General features: G+C 35.2%; 1 protein-coding gene across 1 annotated transcript; it reads right to left on the bottom strand.

The window, feature by feature from the left end:
- Positions 1–10,481: 10,481 nt before the first annotated feature.
- On the bottom strand, positions 10,482–12,963 carry LOC142551230 (large ribosomal subunit protein uL13w). Its single transcript, XM_075660357.1, has 4 exons — positions 12,626–12,963; positions 11,371–11,487; positions 11,172–11,259; positions 10,482–10,824 (listed from the first exon to the last, which is right to left on the bottom strand). Exons 1-4 carry the CDS (start codon positions 12,895–12,897, stop codon positions 10,681–10,683), a joined length of 621 nt encoding a protein of 206 aa, XP_075516472.1. The 5' UTR covers positions 12,898–12,963; the 3' UTR covers positions 10,482–10,680.
- Positions 12,964–18,911: the final 5,948 nt, after the last annotated feature.

Here is an 18,911-nt window from a genome sequence, read left to right as displayed (position 1 = left end):
GATCGGTTCATTCATGTTCCCTCCACCTAGAAGCCTGCCAGGAGCCGCTCATTGTCCGTGCAAACCTCATGGCACCAGCGATCACCCCCTACCCTCTTCGGCCCCGGGCCTCACATGCCCACCAGCTTCCGCTTGGTTCGTCCCCGAACCACATTGTACTAAGAGAGGTCGGCTCTGATACCAATTGTAACGCCCCAGATTCGACGACTGTCCTCACTGTACCAAGACGAGTCTTTCCAACATGTTTATGTACTCAATCACACTCACCCTAGGAAACTTCCCAGGAGGTCACCCATATCAAAATTGCTCCAAGTCAAGCACGCTTAACTTTGGAGTTCTTATGTGATGAGCTACCGAAAAGAAGATTCACCTTCGTGATATGAGTAGTACCAATCAAATCTTTTAAGCCCTCTTCAACTGTACAGTCCATTACATTGAACAGTCTCGGAATCCTTCTCATTCCGGTGAGGGATCGGTTCATTCATGTTTCCTCCACCTAGAAGCCTGCCAGGAGCCACTCATTGTCCGTGCAACCTCATGGCACCAGCGATCACCCCCCGCCCTCTTCGGACCCGGGCCTCACATCTTTTATTATTGGGAATTGTAAGAAAAGTTGAAATTCGAGGTTATAATAGTATAGCACTAAGTTATTATGGGTTTTCTTAAGTTGCAAATCGCAAATAAGGATTTAGAAGGAAAACTTAATTGGGATCAAGGAGACGTAAGGACATTCTAGAACTTAAGTTTTATCAGAGTAGCGCAGCGGAAGCGTGGTTTTTTTTTTTGGATACTAGAACTAAGTCTAAACTTTGGGTTATTAAGGATAAGCGTATTTCGAGGACGAAATTCAATTTAAGGGGGGAAGATTGTAACGCCACGAAAATTTAAAAGTCCACGCGGACCACATGCACGAGTTATTAAATTCCCTTTGTATTTTAATTAAATATTTTAATTGCATTAATTAAATATGTTGTGCATATTTGCATGTTTAAAATATATTTTTCTACATGATTGCATTAAAATATTTAATTAAAATACAAAGGGAATTTAATAACTCGTGCATGTGGTCCGCGTGGACTTTTAAATTTTCGGGGCATTACAGTTATTAATTCTTAATCTAAAATGATCAACCGAGTAGTTTGTGTCAAAGTGCGGGAACAACTTGAGTTGATACAACAAATATTTAAACAAACATGAGTGGGCAAAACTTGTAAATCAATGGAGCGTCTATGTGAAACTGATTGTGTAAAGCAGATGATTGCGATAAAGTTAAAAAGACTCATATTTATTTATGGGATTTCGAAACAAATCCTTCTATGTCTTTCTTTATTCCAAAATAGAATGATTCCATTAAAATACTTTGATTGATATAATATTATCGCACACCCTTGATCCAACCGATCATCCAGATGACAAGCTTAATGATCTACCATCTAACATCTACAATAACTATTCTTCAATAGCCAAATAGAACTGGTGAAAAAGTTGAAATTTTTTTTAGTACTATTTATCTTTGAATGATTTGATGTAGACATTGAAGCGGTGTTGTGATGCTCAAAATACTTCTTCGAATGAGTAGAATATGCAATGATTCACAAACATGGAGAAAGATACTTTTGATTAATCTTATCCTCTTTTCCTCTATATTTCATCTTTCTTTAACTCTGATATTTATGTTAGGGCATCATTTTCTCACACCCAAGACGTAGCGGAAGTTAAAATTTTTCGTGTCGACATTCGAAATGGTTTTAGGCGTCGTATGTTTAAAAAACATTCATAGGGTGTACAAATTTTATACATGCACATATATAACTCTTTGGACTCAAAACTATTCCGGGTTTAAAGCGGAGATAAACCTTCTTGTAAATCCCTATAAACGGAACTCTTGTTTTGATCGTCTAATTAGGTCCACGATTAGAGGTTACGTTCCTCGCTTGGATTGCACTAGAAATCGTAAGTGATTTGTGCATTGAGACTATGGCCTCCGAATTTCAAAATCTGGAGTCGGTGCAGCGACGAGGACGCGGCGGTCGAAGAAACCAAGTGGCCGAAATTTTGATGTCGACATCTCTTGGTGGCCGAGAGCTTCAAGGGTGGGAAGGAGAGGTTTTGTGTTGTTGTTGGGTGCAATAATTATCCTTTCTTGGTAGCGAGATCGAACCGTAGTGCTTGAGATGTTGTGCGGTTTAAAATATTTGAGTTGCACCATTACCATCAGCTATAACTTTTGGTAAAGCGTCAGGCACTCGGTTCTACAATTGGTATCAGAGCCAAGGTCATGTGTTCGATTCTCATTTATTGTAAGGAGTGCAATTATTAAGAGAGAGATTGTTGGGTGCAATAATTGTCCATTTTTGGTAGCGAGATCGAACCGTGGTGCTTGAGTTGTTGTGTGATTTAAAATATTTGAGTTGCACCATTACCACCAGCTATAACTTTTGGTAAAGCGGCAAGTGCTCGATCCTACATTTGTGTTTTGTGTGCAAAAGTTTCGGTATGAATGATGACCCCTTACGGTATATTTATGGAGTGAGACTCTCGATCCTATCAGGAGTCCTTCTCCCACAAGGACTCCTAGTCCTTGTCCCATTAGGACTCTATATCTCATTATATTAAAATTTCCAAATTATTATATATAATATATTTATAAACTTTTGATAATATAAGATATATTAATACCACATATATACATATTTTATATCATCATATAGAATGTGTATATATATAGTAATTAAGCTAAATAATCATTATTTAATTTATCTATTTAACTCATTAGTTAATTTAATTCTAAACCCCACTAAAACCTTTATGGGAAGTTGTACATATTAATAGTCACTACTAGTAGTACAATCATTTAATCAGTAAATTCTCAATTCACTAAATAAAAAATTCCGAACCCATTATAACCCCGATCGACGATCCGAGAACGCTGATGTATCAAGGATACAAGTCTTGTTCATATAATGAAAAAATAAATTTTGAAGATCAAAATTTTCACTTACCATATTAGACAGCTACCAGTTTAGTGAACTCCTTCACCAAAACAGGCAGTTCCTCTCTCCTTCCTTAACTAGCAATTAAGCTAACTTTCATCTCTTTCATCCTATGAAATCAGCTTATAAACTCCTTTATAAGCATCATGTTTGATCAAATTCAACTACTTGAACTTTGACTTTCTCAACGGGAACACAGAGTTTGATATTTGTGTGATCCTCAATAGTTCAAGGATACAACTAGCCATGAGTTCATCTCCATATGATTCAGAATAACATTTATCATTATTTGGGCTTATCCTAATTAGACTCATTCTTTTCATCAAATCCTTGATCAAGATGTAAGGTCCAGGAAATTAAATTTACATAACTTGAATGCATGCAATCTAGGGTTTTATTTAAATGATGTGTTTATTTATTTTTATGCATTTAATGCATAATTATTGCATGATAGGATTCATTTCACGATTATTTTAAAAGTTAACGTATTAGGATTTCTAGATGCATTTCGCGCTCGATAGAGGAACGGAGGCCGGGGAATTATCAGGAAAATTATTTTTACTACATATTTAATTTTTATTTATTAAAATAAGGCGTTTTAAGTGTATTTTTCAAGAAATGTTCTTTGTTGGGTATTTTTACCCGCCAGAGCATGTTTTTAATCTGTACGCAAATTTTAACGATTCGGAGGACTTCTTGAGGGTTCGAGCAATATTTTCAAAAACGTAACAAAACGAAATATTTGTCGGGAGCGTGTTTGGGCTTGATGGGCCTATTTTTAAGCTTAATGGGCTAAAAACCCTTTTAATTTTTTTAAATCCAGGTTAAGGCCCATTAAAATTTGATTATCTATTTAATTACTACACTAATCTACCCTAAACCTAACCCTAATCCCATGACCCGCCCACCCCACACTTCAGCAGCCTCATTCACGTGATTTTCAGCAGCACTTTGCTGAAGAATTTCGGTCCTCCATTTTCTTTCAAGAAGAGTTCATTCCCCGCTCCTCCAGCGCTTCCCCAACGCGGTCTCCTTCAAGTTTTCGAACATAAAACATCAAGGCACGCTTGTTTCTTCCTTTATGCATCATACACACTGATATTATGCAAAAATTTATGTTAATACATGTAAAACCTTCGATCTAGCTTGGAGCATAAAGTTTTTGTTCGTTTTTGTTACAAGTTCTTGCATTCTATGATCAACTCACGTTTTTTTTTTTGAATTGTTGCAAAAGGGGCTGCCAAGTTCTTGCTGTTAAGAGGCTAGGAACTGGTGGTTTAATGCTATTATAGTACTGGAAGTCGATGGAGTGCCGGTATTAGGTGAAGGCCGTGACTTGTGTCCTAGGAAGCTAGGGTTTTGAGGACTTTTGGGGCAAGGTAGGGTAGACTCGGCTGAAAGGGGGTTGAACCGGACCAAGGTGTGATCCATGAGGGTCCAACTGAGGTCCAGGGAAGGCCTCATCACAACTGGTCTCGAATGGAAGAGGGAGTTGGATGAGGGTTGGCTCGGTTTGTGGGTTTGGAGGACCTACCGATCGTAATTCCCGGGCTGCCTGCATAGGGCTGCTTGCATGAGGTGGTTGGGTCCAGGAAGGTCCTATGGTGGTCTAGAAGGGGCTGGTTCGTGTCTGGTCCTAGCTGGTTAGGTGTGGGTTCGATGATTGACTAGAGAGTCACGGCTAGAGGATGATTAAGTGAGAAAAAAATTCCAGCGGCTTGTGGCCTCTTTTTCATGGGTCCTAGTGGGCTGAAATGTGAGGTTTATGGGCTGGTAGGACGTGTTCTAGGCATGGTTCAAGTTTGGTAAAATTTGGTTAAGTTTCGGGTCGATTCGGGTTAAAACCGGGACCCCGGTCCAAGCTGTAAAACGAATCGTTTAAGTTATGAAACGGGCTCGAGTTTTCATTTAAGAATGCTTATAAATATGTTTGGGATGATTTAAGGAGTTTGGTAAGCTTCGGGCCAAAACTTAGAAGTCCAGGGGTAAAATGGTCATTTTGGGTTTCTAGGGGCAAAATGGTCAATTTGCACCCGGGGTGAGATTTTAATCCTGGCAGCGCCCTGAGCACAAATTATCATGCTTTTAAATATTTATGCATCACGATCATGATTTTTATGAAATTAAGAAATATTCGTTGTATGTATGATTTTAAGAAAAATTTACGCATGTGTATATTTTGATAAGTGATGTAAATATTGATGTTTTGAAGGATGAGAATTAGTTGTGGCTTTTGATTTATATGTAAATGCTTAAGATGTATATGTAAATGCTGATGATGAGGCCTAGGCACAGTAGATGGGTAATACTGTGTCACTGATGTCCGACAGCCGTCGGGTACCACGGTTCTATGTAGATGGATCTATCGTAAATGATGAATGATGTACGACAGTCACAACTAATGAACTGAATTCACTAAAGAAAATTATCTATGAGGATATGATTATAATGATGAGTTGTTTTGGCATGTTACGATTTCATATGACACAGTTACTTTACGTTTTTAAAGTTCATGAAAGGTATGTTGATTACAGTATATTTTCATTGCTGTGTGCTATGTATATGTATTCGTTATTTATTTATGGTACAGGTGTGTTGAGTCTTTCGACTCATTAGGCATGTGTGATGCAGTTGAGCATGTTTCTGAGAGGACTGGATGTGCCGAACTCTGATTCGGCAGGACTAGATGTGCGTGCAAGACCCGAAGATCGCATTTCTTCCGCATGTGATTTTTTTTATGAGTTTTGAAAGGACATGAGCATTTTATACATTGGTTAGGTTATGTTGCTGGTTTTAGGATTTTTACTCGTTATGTTACGTTTTTTATGTTGGTCGAGTTTGGTCATCTTAGCTGAATTGTGTTAAGTTGATAAACATTTACGATTATTTTTAAATGGTATGTTTTCAGTAGAGTTGCATGCATGCAAAAATATTTAATGCATATTTAAGAAGGTGGGTATGTGAGGCCCATGGCCGAAGAGGACGGGATGTGATCACCGGTGCCATGAGGTTGCACGGAGAATGAGCGGCTCCTGGCAGACTTCTAAGCGGAGATAATATAAATGAACCGATCTTACACCGGAAGGAGAGGGATTCCCAAACTGTTCAGGTATGGGACTGTGCAGTTGACGAGAGCTTAAAAGATTTTATATGTACTACTCATATCAAGAAGGTGCATCTTTTTTTTGGTAGCTCATCACTTAAGAACTCCAAAATTAAGTGCGCTTGACTTTAGCAATTATGGGATGGGTGACCCCCTGAGAATTTTCCTAGGGTGCGTGTGAGTGAGGACATAAACACGCTGGAAAGACTCGTCTTGGTACAGTGAGGACAGTCGTCGAATTTGAGGTGTTACAAAGAATTTCAAAACACATTTCTGATTGCACCCATCGGATAATGGTAAGAGCGTCTAGTAGCATCGTCTCATGATCTCCTAGGTATCACTGATAGTGCCTGCAAGAACCCTAAGTCATGGTTAGCGTACAGTGCGGTTAGAGATGTAAACGAACCAAACCGTTTGTGAGCTATTCGAAGCTCGATTCGATAAAAGCTCGTTTGAGCTCGTTTAATGAGGCTCGTTAAGATAAACAATCCAAACTCAAGCTTTATAGTATTCGGCTCGTTAGCTCATGAACATGTTCGTTGGTAAGTTCATTAGTAATCTTTTAGATGAAAAAATAATAATTTTGATATTTGATTTATTGATTTTATATATTATTTATGAAATATATAAAAAAATCTATTAAATTTATTTATTATAATAAATTTACAAATTTTAATAAGAATAATATATTTTTCTTTAAATATATAATTTACTTTTTAATTAATTTAATGAAAATTTAAATGTATAATTCATATTTATTAAGATTGTTTAGGCTCGATAAAGGCTTGAATAAGCTCGTGAGCCATCCATATATTCGTTAAATAAAGCTCGAGCTCGGCTCGATTATAAACGAACCAAGCTCAAACATTCAAGAGTTCGGCTCGGCTCGACTCGATTACATCCCTAAGTACGGTTCTTTCAACTCATATATCACGATTGAATCTACAACCATTGGTATATCGAAAGTTGCATATGAATTCGACAATGATGTGATTTTCTTTGAGTACTAATAGTGGCACGGTATGTTCAACTAAGAAAACACATTTTCCTAAAGCACATTTCTTGCTCTGGCCAGATACTCGTTGCACTATTAACTCATCAGATCACATAGAATATCTTCACCTGTAGGCAAACCGTGAATGCCCGACTACAATACATTTGCTCCTACATATTTCGAGACTACACCCAACCTCACCACCTGATGACCCTCAATGGAGTCGGTAAACGGAGCAAAGTGCACGCTAGTATGTATAGCCCCTACATTGTCTCAGGTCAAAGGACTAAATGATATACAATCATAACCGCGGACTATTCTCCTCGATAAGTGAGAACCACTTTGACAGTCTGAAGGAGGGTTGTTAAGTGTATCATCATATGATCACTTATCTGTGTGAATGGACATCTCTATGTCATTGCCATTGAAACATAGCGTTTACATCACAGATGCTAGTCTCGAGCTTAAGCAACATTTATCTTTGTTTTAAGCGGCTGATTCGACTTTGAACATGTTTAGAATATAAGATGCACTTGCTAATGAGTTTCATGGTCTTACGTTGAGATGCAGACCTCATGGTACCTATTGTATATTCAAGGACTTTATTTATGTAGCTTACATGAGTATACAGATAAAGTATAATGACATAATTGAATAAAATCTTAAAATATTATTGAAATAAAAATTGTTTTACATTAGAGTCAAAAAAATTCAAGCTACAAGCTAACTTGTTGACACCTACTCCAACAATTTATACTTTGTGCTTCTAACGGTCATATTTATTTTTTCAATGCAGCAATACCATTGTCTACAGAGGTTGATGCAGTTCTTGTCTTTTCTTTATATCAGTATTGAATGTTTTGTATCTTTTTGTCGAGAACTAGTTAATTGGAGTATTTCATCACTTCAACCGTTGTGATTTAAAATATTTAATTTGTATTCGAAATTATCGAATTTAAACCCAACTCGAATATATTCGAACTTTTTTTCGAGTTGAGCTCGAGCCCAAATTGTATTCTTCGATAGTTCGCGAACTTCAATATTTTATTAAATTATATAATAAATAAATATATTTCGAGCCTTTATTTTAAAGTATCTCGCCAACAGGTTCGAATATTTTGAGTCTTACTCGAACTGAGCCTTGATTTGAACAAATTCGAAAAAATATTAAAATTTTCGAGCTTCGAATTCAAATTTTGAATTGAATTCGAGCTCAAATATAACTAATTCGAGCCAAACTTAATCCATGAAACTTTCTTCATATTCGTGTCAATTTAGTTCGTTTATATCCAAAACCAAAAACATAAAATCGTTTATTTATTATTTATTTAAAAAAAAATTTGAAGCTATAAATTATTCTTCAACATATATTGAAGACTAGCAATCGACGCATTTGTAGTCATTCACATATATAGATTTTTTAAGTATAATCAATTTTTTTTTTAATTTTTATAATGATTAATCATTATTTAAAAAAGATTAATTTATCCTCTATTTTACAAATTCAAGATTATAGATATATAGATAGCGAGATAAGTTAGAGCCTTTGAGAATCTAGAAAATGAAAATATCAGAAATTGTAGTTATAGGTGGATGACAAATATACTAAAATTGGTTACGATAACTTTTACGAATGAAGGAATATATATTTTTGTTAGGCACCTAAAATGACAAAAAAATAATTAGTCTAACATATTTATGTTTAATAATATAGTATAAATAATATAGATATGGACTATTTTTTCAAAAATTATAATCATTTTTCTTATCGTTAAATTTAAGAGGCACTTGAGAATTACAAGACTTCCAAATTTTTTTTTAAAAAAAATTCATTCAATTGTTCTTATCGTTAATTATTCACGTTGAACCGAAGGGGGCAAGAGTGAATGGAGCAGTACTTCACAAGATCAAAAAGGTTGGATAAAACCCTAAATTTCTATTGCTTTTGTTTGGACACATGGGAGCAAATAATGGGAAACATCGTCGTTTTGCATGTTTTCGGTTTCGCTTTTTAGCTCCCAGTTTTCTCTTTTGTAAACGAGCAACTCATGTTGTGAACTAAAAGTCTAAATCCCCTCAACTTTTGCTAGCTAGCTTTCTTCACTACCTAGAATTCTATTGAGTAAAGAGTAATTGTGGGAGTAATATAGTTGATCGTGCAAAGAGAGTAATAGAAGAGAGTGATAGAAACTTAAAACTTGGAACTACCGAACGATTTACAAAACTTGAATTTCACAATTACACTTCAGGTTCTCGGGAGTCTTTTTGTAGGATATTTCGTCAAAATGTGACATGTTAACCCTTAAGTAAGTATAAGATTGTGCGTTGATTTAGCAAACCAGTTATTAAAAAATCCGTCTCAATAGCTCAGTGGTAGAGCAGTCAATGATTAAAAGTTCCGTACTTTATAGGTTTGACAAATAGATCAAAACCTCATACAAGACTTTCTTTCCGGCCTTAGCTCTTTCGCTCAAAGTCAATAAAGATCAAAGCCCAATAGCTAAGGTGGGATTGTCCTCTGTTCTCAACTCGGAAAATAAATAAGCATGGATTCACAAATTCCTTATATCATCAACTATAACTTTCGAGAAAATGACAAGCTTTTGTCCTACAATTGATATCAAATCAAAATCACTTGTTTGATTTTCGCGAATTGCAAGGCAATATAATTATTTTGAGAGAGATTATTGGACAACGTTGACTTCAACTGTCATCAAACCGATCTGACACGACACTTATGTTTTACGTTTTGAAAGATTTTAATGGTAAGAGGATTAGAACAAACCCTTGGACAAACAAAGGAATAAACCCAAGAATTACAAGAAGCACAAATGGAGTGACAGGATACACAAATTTAGAGGCAAAGCTTCTGAATCACCCCTTGATTTTCAAACGTACTCCGACAACTACGTCGAATGAGATCCAAGAGACTATCAAAAACCATATCAGGACAAATCCAGAGACTCAGATTCTCCAATTCTTCCAATTCCTCGTCAGATAAATGTGCTTGATCAAAATCGAAGTCGAAGGACTCGGACATCTTGTTTCAGCCTCTTTAATCTTCCTCCTTTCAACCCAACTCAGGAAATTCACATTTTTTATAACAATTTTGTACAACAAATTTTTATTAAATTTTGCGCCAAATTTTGCCCAAATATTATATGAAAATTAAATTTTACCTTTTTTTTTTGAAGAAAGCACCAAACGTCTAAAAAATCCATTAATAATGTTAGGGCCAGAAACTTCGCGGTCCATTTGGGAGACCCAAAATTATTTTGCAAGTTTGGTTGATCAAAAAGGTTACAAATGTCATTTAACTTCCAAATGCTCTTCCAGTAGCATATTTGCTCTGGCAAAGTCTCTCATCTCTGTTGATTGATAACTCAATAACTCAACAAAAAGCACAAGCAGCATACATTATGCTTGCAAATATTTGACTGGGAAAACAAGCCATTGGTTCAGGTACAAATCTTCGATAAAGCATGACACATGAAAATCAAGACGAAGCAAGTGAATTGAAAGAAACAGATACGAAACAGACATCATTCTTCAACAAAATTGTCACTTAAAAGAACTGGATTGAAGCTATCTCAGTACTTGATAGGAGCAATAATATCAAGTTGGGAACCGAGCTTCTCTGCTGCGACCTTTTCGGCTTTGAGTCTCAGTTTTGTCAGCTGCTTCTTTCTCTCGTACATTGTCTGAGCTTTGTCTTTCCTCTTCTTCTCCAATTCCTATAGTAAACAAAATCATAGTGTTCACAAAGCCGAAAATAAACATTTTCCGGTATAGAAATCATGAAATGATGCATGACAAATTTCCGTCAAGCTAAGATAAAAGATATAAATGATGATTTTATATTATAGAGCATGACGATATGGAGATATCAGTGTGTAAACCACAAGGTGGCAATTGAAAATCAACAAGAATTAATTGTCAGAGAACCACAGCATTCGATAATTTTTTTCTGCTGTCAAAATGGGGTATGAAAATGAAAAAACCAGTCCATAGTGAAAGGGTGCAATTACTGAAGTCTGGAACATTGGGAGTACAAGAGTTGACATATTAGCATTTAACATACCCTGATAATATCATAATGATTCCATCCAACCTCAGATGAGAGCCTACCCAGCAAACAATATTTGTGACCAGCTTGAAGCCTCAACACTCTAAAACACACAGCACCAGTAGTTAGAAATATAATAACACAAACTTTAATAGGTACGACTTAGTAACCAATAACTAACAGAATAAAATAAAAAGAAAGTCTATTGACTAACTTGAGAGCATCAGGAATAACCATCCTCTTAGTCTTGTCATATGGAGGAGGCACACCCTCGTATACCTTCAATCGTCCAAGCGCTGCAGCTCCTCGCTTAGTTTTGTGCGGAATCATCCTACCATACATAATCCATTAAATGCATAAACGCCAACAAAAATCTATTCTGAAAGTAATAGTACAGCCGAATGCACCTGATTCATACCAATTGAAAACAGTTCCTACCGCTTGATGTAGTAGAGAACGAAAAGGAGGAGCAAATAGCACCTCTTGAATGCAAAAAATGAGAAACAGAGACATGTATTAAAATACAACTTCGACAGATATACAGTGCCTTGCTTGTTGGGAAACAAGTTTGTCCTCTAATAAGAAATCAAGCCTAAAACTAAAGACATCTAAACTTAAAACCACAAGTAACATGAATTCACCATCTTCATTTTTAAATCTACAGATTAGTTGTCAAATACACCAAACAATAATCCCAAACACTAGCAGGACCCTTAATTTTCAGCTAAGGTATCAACTATAGGATAATATACAACTCAAAATCCAAAAATACAGATCAACGAAAAGGCCAAAAATATTAAACATAACCGAAGATCACAAATATATAATCGCTCAAACATCAATCTGAGCAAAATATTCAGCCAATAACATGATCATTGGGATAAAGTTTGGAGAATTGAACAAAAGCGTGTAGAGCATAGAAGCGATATGAATATTTTGTACCTCAATCATCTCTATGGTATTCAACAAAAGTAGAAATATATACAACTCAATTAAGCAAATTCAACATATGAAGAACAAATTTCAACAAATTCGAAAAATAAAATCCAAGGAAGATCCAAACTGCATAATAGAACTTCAAAATTGACCCAAACAAACAGAAAGTAAAGAAAAATTTAAATAAATCAGATAAACAGATCGATGCCCAAGCTTCAAACGTGAACACAATACTTTCAATCAAGTTAAATTTCTTACTGGCAATAAAAATTAAAATCACTGGAAATACCTAGAAAGAATGATATCACATCGACTGCTATCATAACAAACACATTCACAACATCCTCAAATGTTCCTCTAGCTTCACGCAGCTCAATGAATCAAGGTGTCAAACTAGTCCACAAAACACTCATCTCTCTCAAACACAGTTCACCCAAAAAACACACATAAATCATAAACACACATCCCCTAAACACAGTAACACAATATTAAAATGCCAAAAAAAGAAAAAGAAAAGAAGCATCAACTCATACCCACGGATTGTCCGCCACAAAATCTTGGAGGGAGCCCTGAAATGGATTGGCCCATGAGATGGCTTGGTGTTCATGCGCTTGCGGAGAAACCGCAAGAACTTCATCTTCTGCCTCACAAGCCCACCTGATAGGCAGATTTCCTCGCAACGAACCACGACTACCTTTTGCCCATTCAGGAGTTCCTTGGCCAGAATTGAAGCCAGACGGCCGAGCATGTGGTGCCTCGCGTCCACCACCACTCTCTTAGCGCAGATCCCTGAACCCGAAACCATTTTCTCTCTCTCTCTCTCTCTCTTTCTGGAGGCGGGGTAAATCGAGGGTGACGAATGGATATTAGGGTTTTGGACTGAGGTATAGTATTTATACGGTCATTTCCACAGGGTTTCGAGTTTCTTGGTTCAGAGGTTCGGTTTAAGCCCATTTTACTTGGGCTTTTATTAAATGGGCTTCAGGATTAAAATCAGGCCAAATTATTATTCCGGAGTCAGGTCCAACTTGGGACGAGACCTCAAATCCGACCCTAACAAAAAAACAATATTTTCGATAATTAATTTTAATAGTGTGATTTACTTCTTAAAAGATAATATTATTAACACTGAAAAAATTATTAGTTACATTACATTACACTCATTGTTATCCTTACATGTTTCAAGATAATTTATCCTTCTAAAATTAATTTTGTTTTAATACAACTAATATTCAAATTTGAAATTTTTTATATAAAAAATCTTTTTTAAATATCACATGTTATATAGGTTAGTGGATCGTGGCACAAGCGATGCGTGTGTTTCGTTAAAAAAAAATAATAAATAATTTTTTATTTTAAAATAAAAATTATTAATTTTTAAAATTGAAATGGTTGGATAAAAAAATAAAATATAAAGAAAAAATATTTATATTATCCAGTACAAGTCTGTAATCTTTGTTATTTGATGATTTTATTCTTTTTTCCAACGTGATGCTGATGTGATACCTATGCAGAGCTTACATGACTTTAACATGACATGACAATTTTAGTAGACAACAAGATTAAATAGGTTAATTTACATTTGTTTTAAAGTTGTTGGCTCATTGTGGGATGATTAGTTGTACAATATGCGGTTGGAGTAGAGTCTTTCTTGCCATTTGCAATAAAAAAAACCGAACAATCCTAATAAAATACCTTGCGCATGTGCAAGATGTGATAATCTAAAGAAGAAATATGTTAAAACTATACGAGAACATTTGTCGTATAATGGTACATATTTGACATATCATACATGTATATGACATAGGGAAAGATCTACGATAGGGAACTCCATGAACGATAGTGATCGAGTAGGGAAAGATGAACACAAATATTTTGTTGAGGAACCTATAGATATGGTGCATGTTGCTATTGATAATGTTAGGATCGGTTAACTCAGGTAAATTGTTCAGAAAGGGAGTTGACTAAGCACTTTGGCTTTTTGAATTTTTTTCGAATGTGGGTCAGATATTTGAGGAACTGGTCTCGAAATCTTATATGTCAATATCAATAAATTAATTAAAATAATGCAAAAATAAACTGAGAGATAAATTTGAATATTTTGGCTAGGGTACTATAAAAACTAATGTAAGAAAAATGAACACACAAATTTTTATGGATGTTTGAAGACTTCAAATGATCATACGTCACCGCTTCTATCTCAAAGATATGTTTTCACTAAAATATTTTGATTAGTACAATAAGATGTAATAACCCACTTCAATTTGGACTTAAACACTGCAAACTGAAACTTTCAACTTTTCTTAAACTTATCAGTTAATAACTGAATTACTCAAATAAGTAGCCTGATTGCTATGAATAAATAAATGAAGTGTGAGCTTTAATTTGCGATTTCAAATGCTCTTACGTCACCCATTCTATATCAAGATATGTTTTCACTAAAAGACTTTGATTAGTATAACAAGATGTAATAACTCACTTCAATTTGGACTTAAACACTGTCAAATTGAAACTTTTAGTTTTTCTTAAACATATCAGATAATAAATGAATTGCTTAAATGAGTAGCCTGATTGCTATAAATAAATCAGTGAAGTGTGAGCTTTAATTTGGGATTTCAAATGCTCTTACGTAACCCTTTCTATTTGAAGAATAGGTTTCAACTAAAAGACTTGAACACTGTCAAATTGAAATTCTTAACTTTTCTTAAACTTATCAGTTAATAATTGAATTGCTCCAATGAGTAGCTTGATTGCTACAAATAAATCAATGAAGTGTGGGCTTTAATTTGCCATTTGCAAACTGAATGTGAGCTTTAGAATGAATCGCAACTGACTTGATAACTGATAGTTCTTTGAGTAGTTGTGTAACTTATATTCACATAAAATCATTCATTTACCATAGCTGAACTCTTTAACTATTTATAGTCTTCGACTCCAATTGTAAAATTTAAAGCATTTAATAATTTTGTCCGTCGAGTAGTCTTTTTGTCTATATAGACATCCTTCTGACAATAGTACGAGGTATCTGTGAGGCCCAATGACTTAAATTACGTTTAGTTATCAAAAAAATGATTTATTTAAATCTGTAGTGGAAAATGATTTAAAAATATTTTAACATGGACCTCAGGGCCTGGAAAAATTTCGACATGACATCCTCGTAAATAGAACATACCAAAAATTTAAAATACCTGTAAAAGGAAAATGACTCAAGGACGACGTCATAGTATTCATAAACAAACACATGCAAGTGTCGGCCAGGCACAAGACATAAATATCACAAACAACAGTTCAAATAAGCCGGCAAGGCTCCCAAACAACATAAATTAAATCCAAACAAGCAACGATCAATACAAATGCTTATACAAATACACGGGGCATCTCATCGGATAATAAAACGCTATAAAAACTGATCACAACTCAAAATATATAAATATAACTAGCTGAGAGACTCTGACGAACCAAAACCAAACAATTCAACCTCAACCATGAGTTCCGCCAACGGAACCTCGGCCTGTATTCAGTTGTAACGATATATAACAGGAATTATACAAATAACCAGAACTGGATATGACAATCCCAACGCTCACCCCGAGGGCTACACTAAACGAGATTGATCAATCTTAACTAGAGTTTCAGGTGTATCAATATAGGTCTATCAGCCACACCCTGATCCCGAGTTATACAATAACCAGTTCCAAGAAACAATGAATAATAGTAACTGGTCAACAAGAACGATAGGGCTCAAGATGTATGTCATAACAGTATGCCCTAGAATAAATGTCATATAACTAACATATAACTCAATAAGACATTTAACAACTCAAACAATTCACATAATCACAAAACAACAATAACAACATATAATATGATTAAAACATAATTTAAGTGTTACCGTTGTATGTTACCAAACTTTAACATACCTATACCAACAAACAGCAATCGATACACAACTTTAAAGCTCCTCGGCCTAGAAATCGTCCAAATTCAATACTCCTTGGCAGCCTCAATGGCTTTCAATCACCGAACCTCAATAATCAAGGCTAGAATAAGCTGGTCGAAACAGTACAGTAGTAATCGGCGCTCACAAAATCTCACCGAAAAAGAAGCTGGACACAGGTGAAACGAACTGGACAAGGCTGGGCTTCAGGTTAACATGCAGCTAAAAATTCTCAAGAACGAAATAGAATCAAGCTGGGACTGGAAAATGGTGGACGCACACGGAGATAAATCAGAACGTGTCAGAATAGCTTCAGAAAAACAGCTGAATGTCTGGAAAGTTTTCAAGCCTTGCTCCAATAAAATATAAGCTTCGAAATCAAGCTATTCAAACATAAATACAGGAAAACGAAGCTAAAATCATTGGAAGAAACAAGAACAGCGCGCAACTTGCTCACGAACAGGGGATTCGATCTCAACAAAATACAGCTCGGTTTCTTCGATTCAACCACTAAAAGAGTTGTCCAGTCCTTAGCTAGGGATGTCAATGGGTCCGGGTTTTACCTAGACCCGCAATGGACCTGTCCCGTCTGGGGTGGGTTTGGGTGGGTCTCAGGTCCAATTTTTCAGACCCATGCAGGGTATGGAGCGGGTCATGGGTCCTATAGCACCCGCCCCATACCCATGACCCGCCTCATACCCATTGCGGGTCATGGGTCCTATAGCACCCGCCCCATACCCATGGTCCTAGGGTTTTAATTTTATTAATTTTCATATTTTTAGTAGCCCACCTCAACCATCGACATCTCTTATTCTCTAATTCTCCCACAACTCTCATTTTCATTTCTTTAGCCATCATCAGCAGGCAGCATCGCAGCAGCTCAGCCATCGCCATCAACCACCGCGACCAGTAGCGTAGTTTTGAGAAGGGAGGTATTGAATACGATTGTTTTGCTTAGCATAGCTGTTGGATTGCCATTTAGTTTTCTTGATCTTTTATACTTAACATTATACTTTCTTGAATTAACCCTGATAATAATGCTACTGGTTTTCATGACACTTTTTCTAGATTCGAGTCCAACAGGGTGTGTGCGTGTGATTTTCCTCTTTGAAAAGAAAAATACCTCTGTTAAAGACCTCTTCTTCAACAGGAGTAGGTTCATTGGCTCTAAAAAAGTACCAGTAATTATACTTCCTGGCTGCCTGTAGTTCATATTTTCAGATTCAATTTTATTAAATATTGTGAAATAACTTTCATATGATTTGAAGGTGAGTTATTTATATGAATAACTCCCTACTGTATCTATTCTAATTATGTCAATTATATTGATGATTTTAATCTAATTTAATAGAGGAATTCATGTGATATAGTCATGTGAGTATTGTATTCTTGATTTATGATTTTGTGGTTGTGCCTTGGAAATCTGATGTTCATATTTTCTTTATTAAATTAAATATTTACTGCATTCAGATTCGACAAAAAACCTTACAGAATGAATTTGCTACCGATTTCTAAATGATTGCGTGGTTATTTTATTATTTTTATCTTTCAGCTAATTGCTTCACAAATTGGGACTTGGTATCTCAGGGTCATGAACTTGTTCTTTTTTCTTGTTGAATATGTTTGTCCCTAGAAATGTGTGTTTGTTTGAAGATTGAAACTACTAATCTGCACTATAATTCTAATTATTTTTAGTGTCTAAAGGTAAATATTAGAATGATATCGCTATAATAGTTGTCTTTTAGATACACCTTTAGGACATGGTAATTATGTGTGAAACTTATTACACATACGTAATTATGCTTAAGATTACTATAATTTTGCATATTACAGATGGAATCTCAAGATGAAGATAATTTTCTATCTTCTACAAATCTTCATGATAACAATACATTGATTCATTCTCAAGAGAATAATGAAGGTGAATGTATTGAAGGGAATAAAGACGGTGATGATAACATGGAAAATGAGGAGATTTCAGAAATTAATGGTAAGAGAAAATGTACATAAGACGCATGTAATTATTTTAGAAGAGTAATGGTGGATCAAATACAGTATGCTGAGTGTAATTATTGAAAAACTCGTTAGAAAGCTTCTCCAACTTATGGTACTATTCATTTGAGAAAACATTACGTTAAGGCTTGTAAAAGAGACCTAGAAAAATGGATATTCGACAAAGTTTTCTACTTTGTTTAATAAATTAGGGGAAAATAAAATTCAACAAGCTTCATAGATCCAATATAGCTTGTTAAACATATATAGATTCATCTTCAATACATAGGTAATAATTTATAGTGAAAGATCACAATATAAAGTTTACAAAGGTTGTGATTTATTGGTTGATGATAGGATCAAATACTAGGTTAAAAGAGTGTTTAGAAGGGGGGTTGAATAAACACTCACCACTTATATAAGTTTTTCGAAAGTTGAGTTCAGTTTAGTGATAAACTGATACTCGGAATCTTGTCAGTCAATATCGATCATTTAACAATTAAGTGCAGAATAAAACTGACTAATAGATAGACTAAAAACTGAGATAAGAACACGAGATTTTACGGATGTTTGGATATTTCAAACACTTCTACGTCACCACTTCTATCACAATGATATAATATTCACTAAAAGACTTTGATTGATACAAAGGTTTGTACAGACCCACTTCAATTTGGACCTAACACTGCCAAAACTGAAACTCTTAGTTTACAAAATGCTTTGCAGTATACAACTGAATTTAGCACAACTGATCTCTTACAAGATCGAGTTTTACAATGATAACAATGTGCTTGAAAGCTCGAAAGTGTAGCCTTGATTGCTTCGAATATATGCGATAAGCGTGAGCTTTTATTTCAGCAGAGTAACAACGTATTTTTCAGAGAACAGAC

Source organism: Primulina tabacum, chromosome 7 (assembly GCF_025594145.1).
Source record: "Primulina tabacum isolate GXHZ01 chromosome 7, ASM2559414v2, whole genome shotgun sequence".
Lineage (NCBI taxonomy): Eukaryota > Viridiplantae > Streptophyta > Magnoliopsida > Lamiales > Gesneriaceae > Primulina > Primulina tabacum.
Note: the sequence above shows the minus strand (reverse complement) of the source record. Positions and strands in the feature narration are given on the sequence as shown.

Excerpts from the sequence above, each read along its gene's own strand:
- LOC142551230 (XM_075660357.1), bottom strand. The coding sequence starts at position 12,897 with ATGGTTTCGGGTTCAGGGATCTGCGCTAAGAGAGTGGTGGTGGACGCG. Across the intron at positions 11,488-12,625 it reads TTGTGGCGGACAATCCGTGG|GATGATTCCGCACAAAACTA; the intron begins GTATGAGTTGAT and ends TATGTATGGTAG. Across the intron at positions 10,825-11,171 it reads ATCATTATGATATTATCAGG|GAATTGGAGAAGAAGAGGAA; the intron begins GTATGTTAAATG and ends TGTTTACTATAG.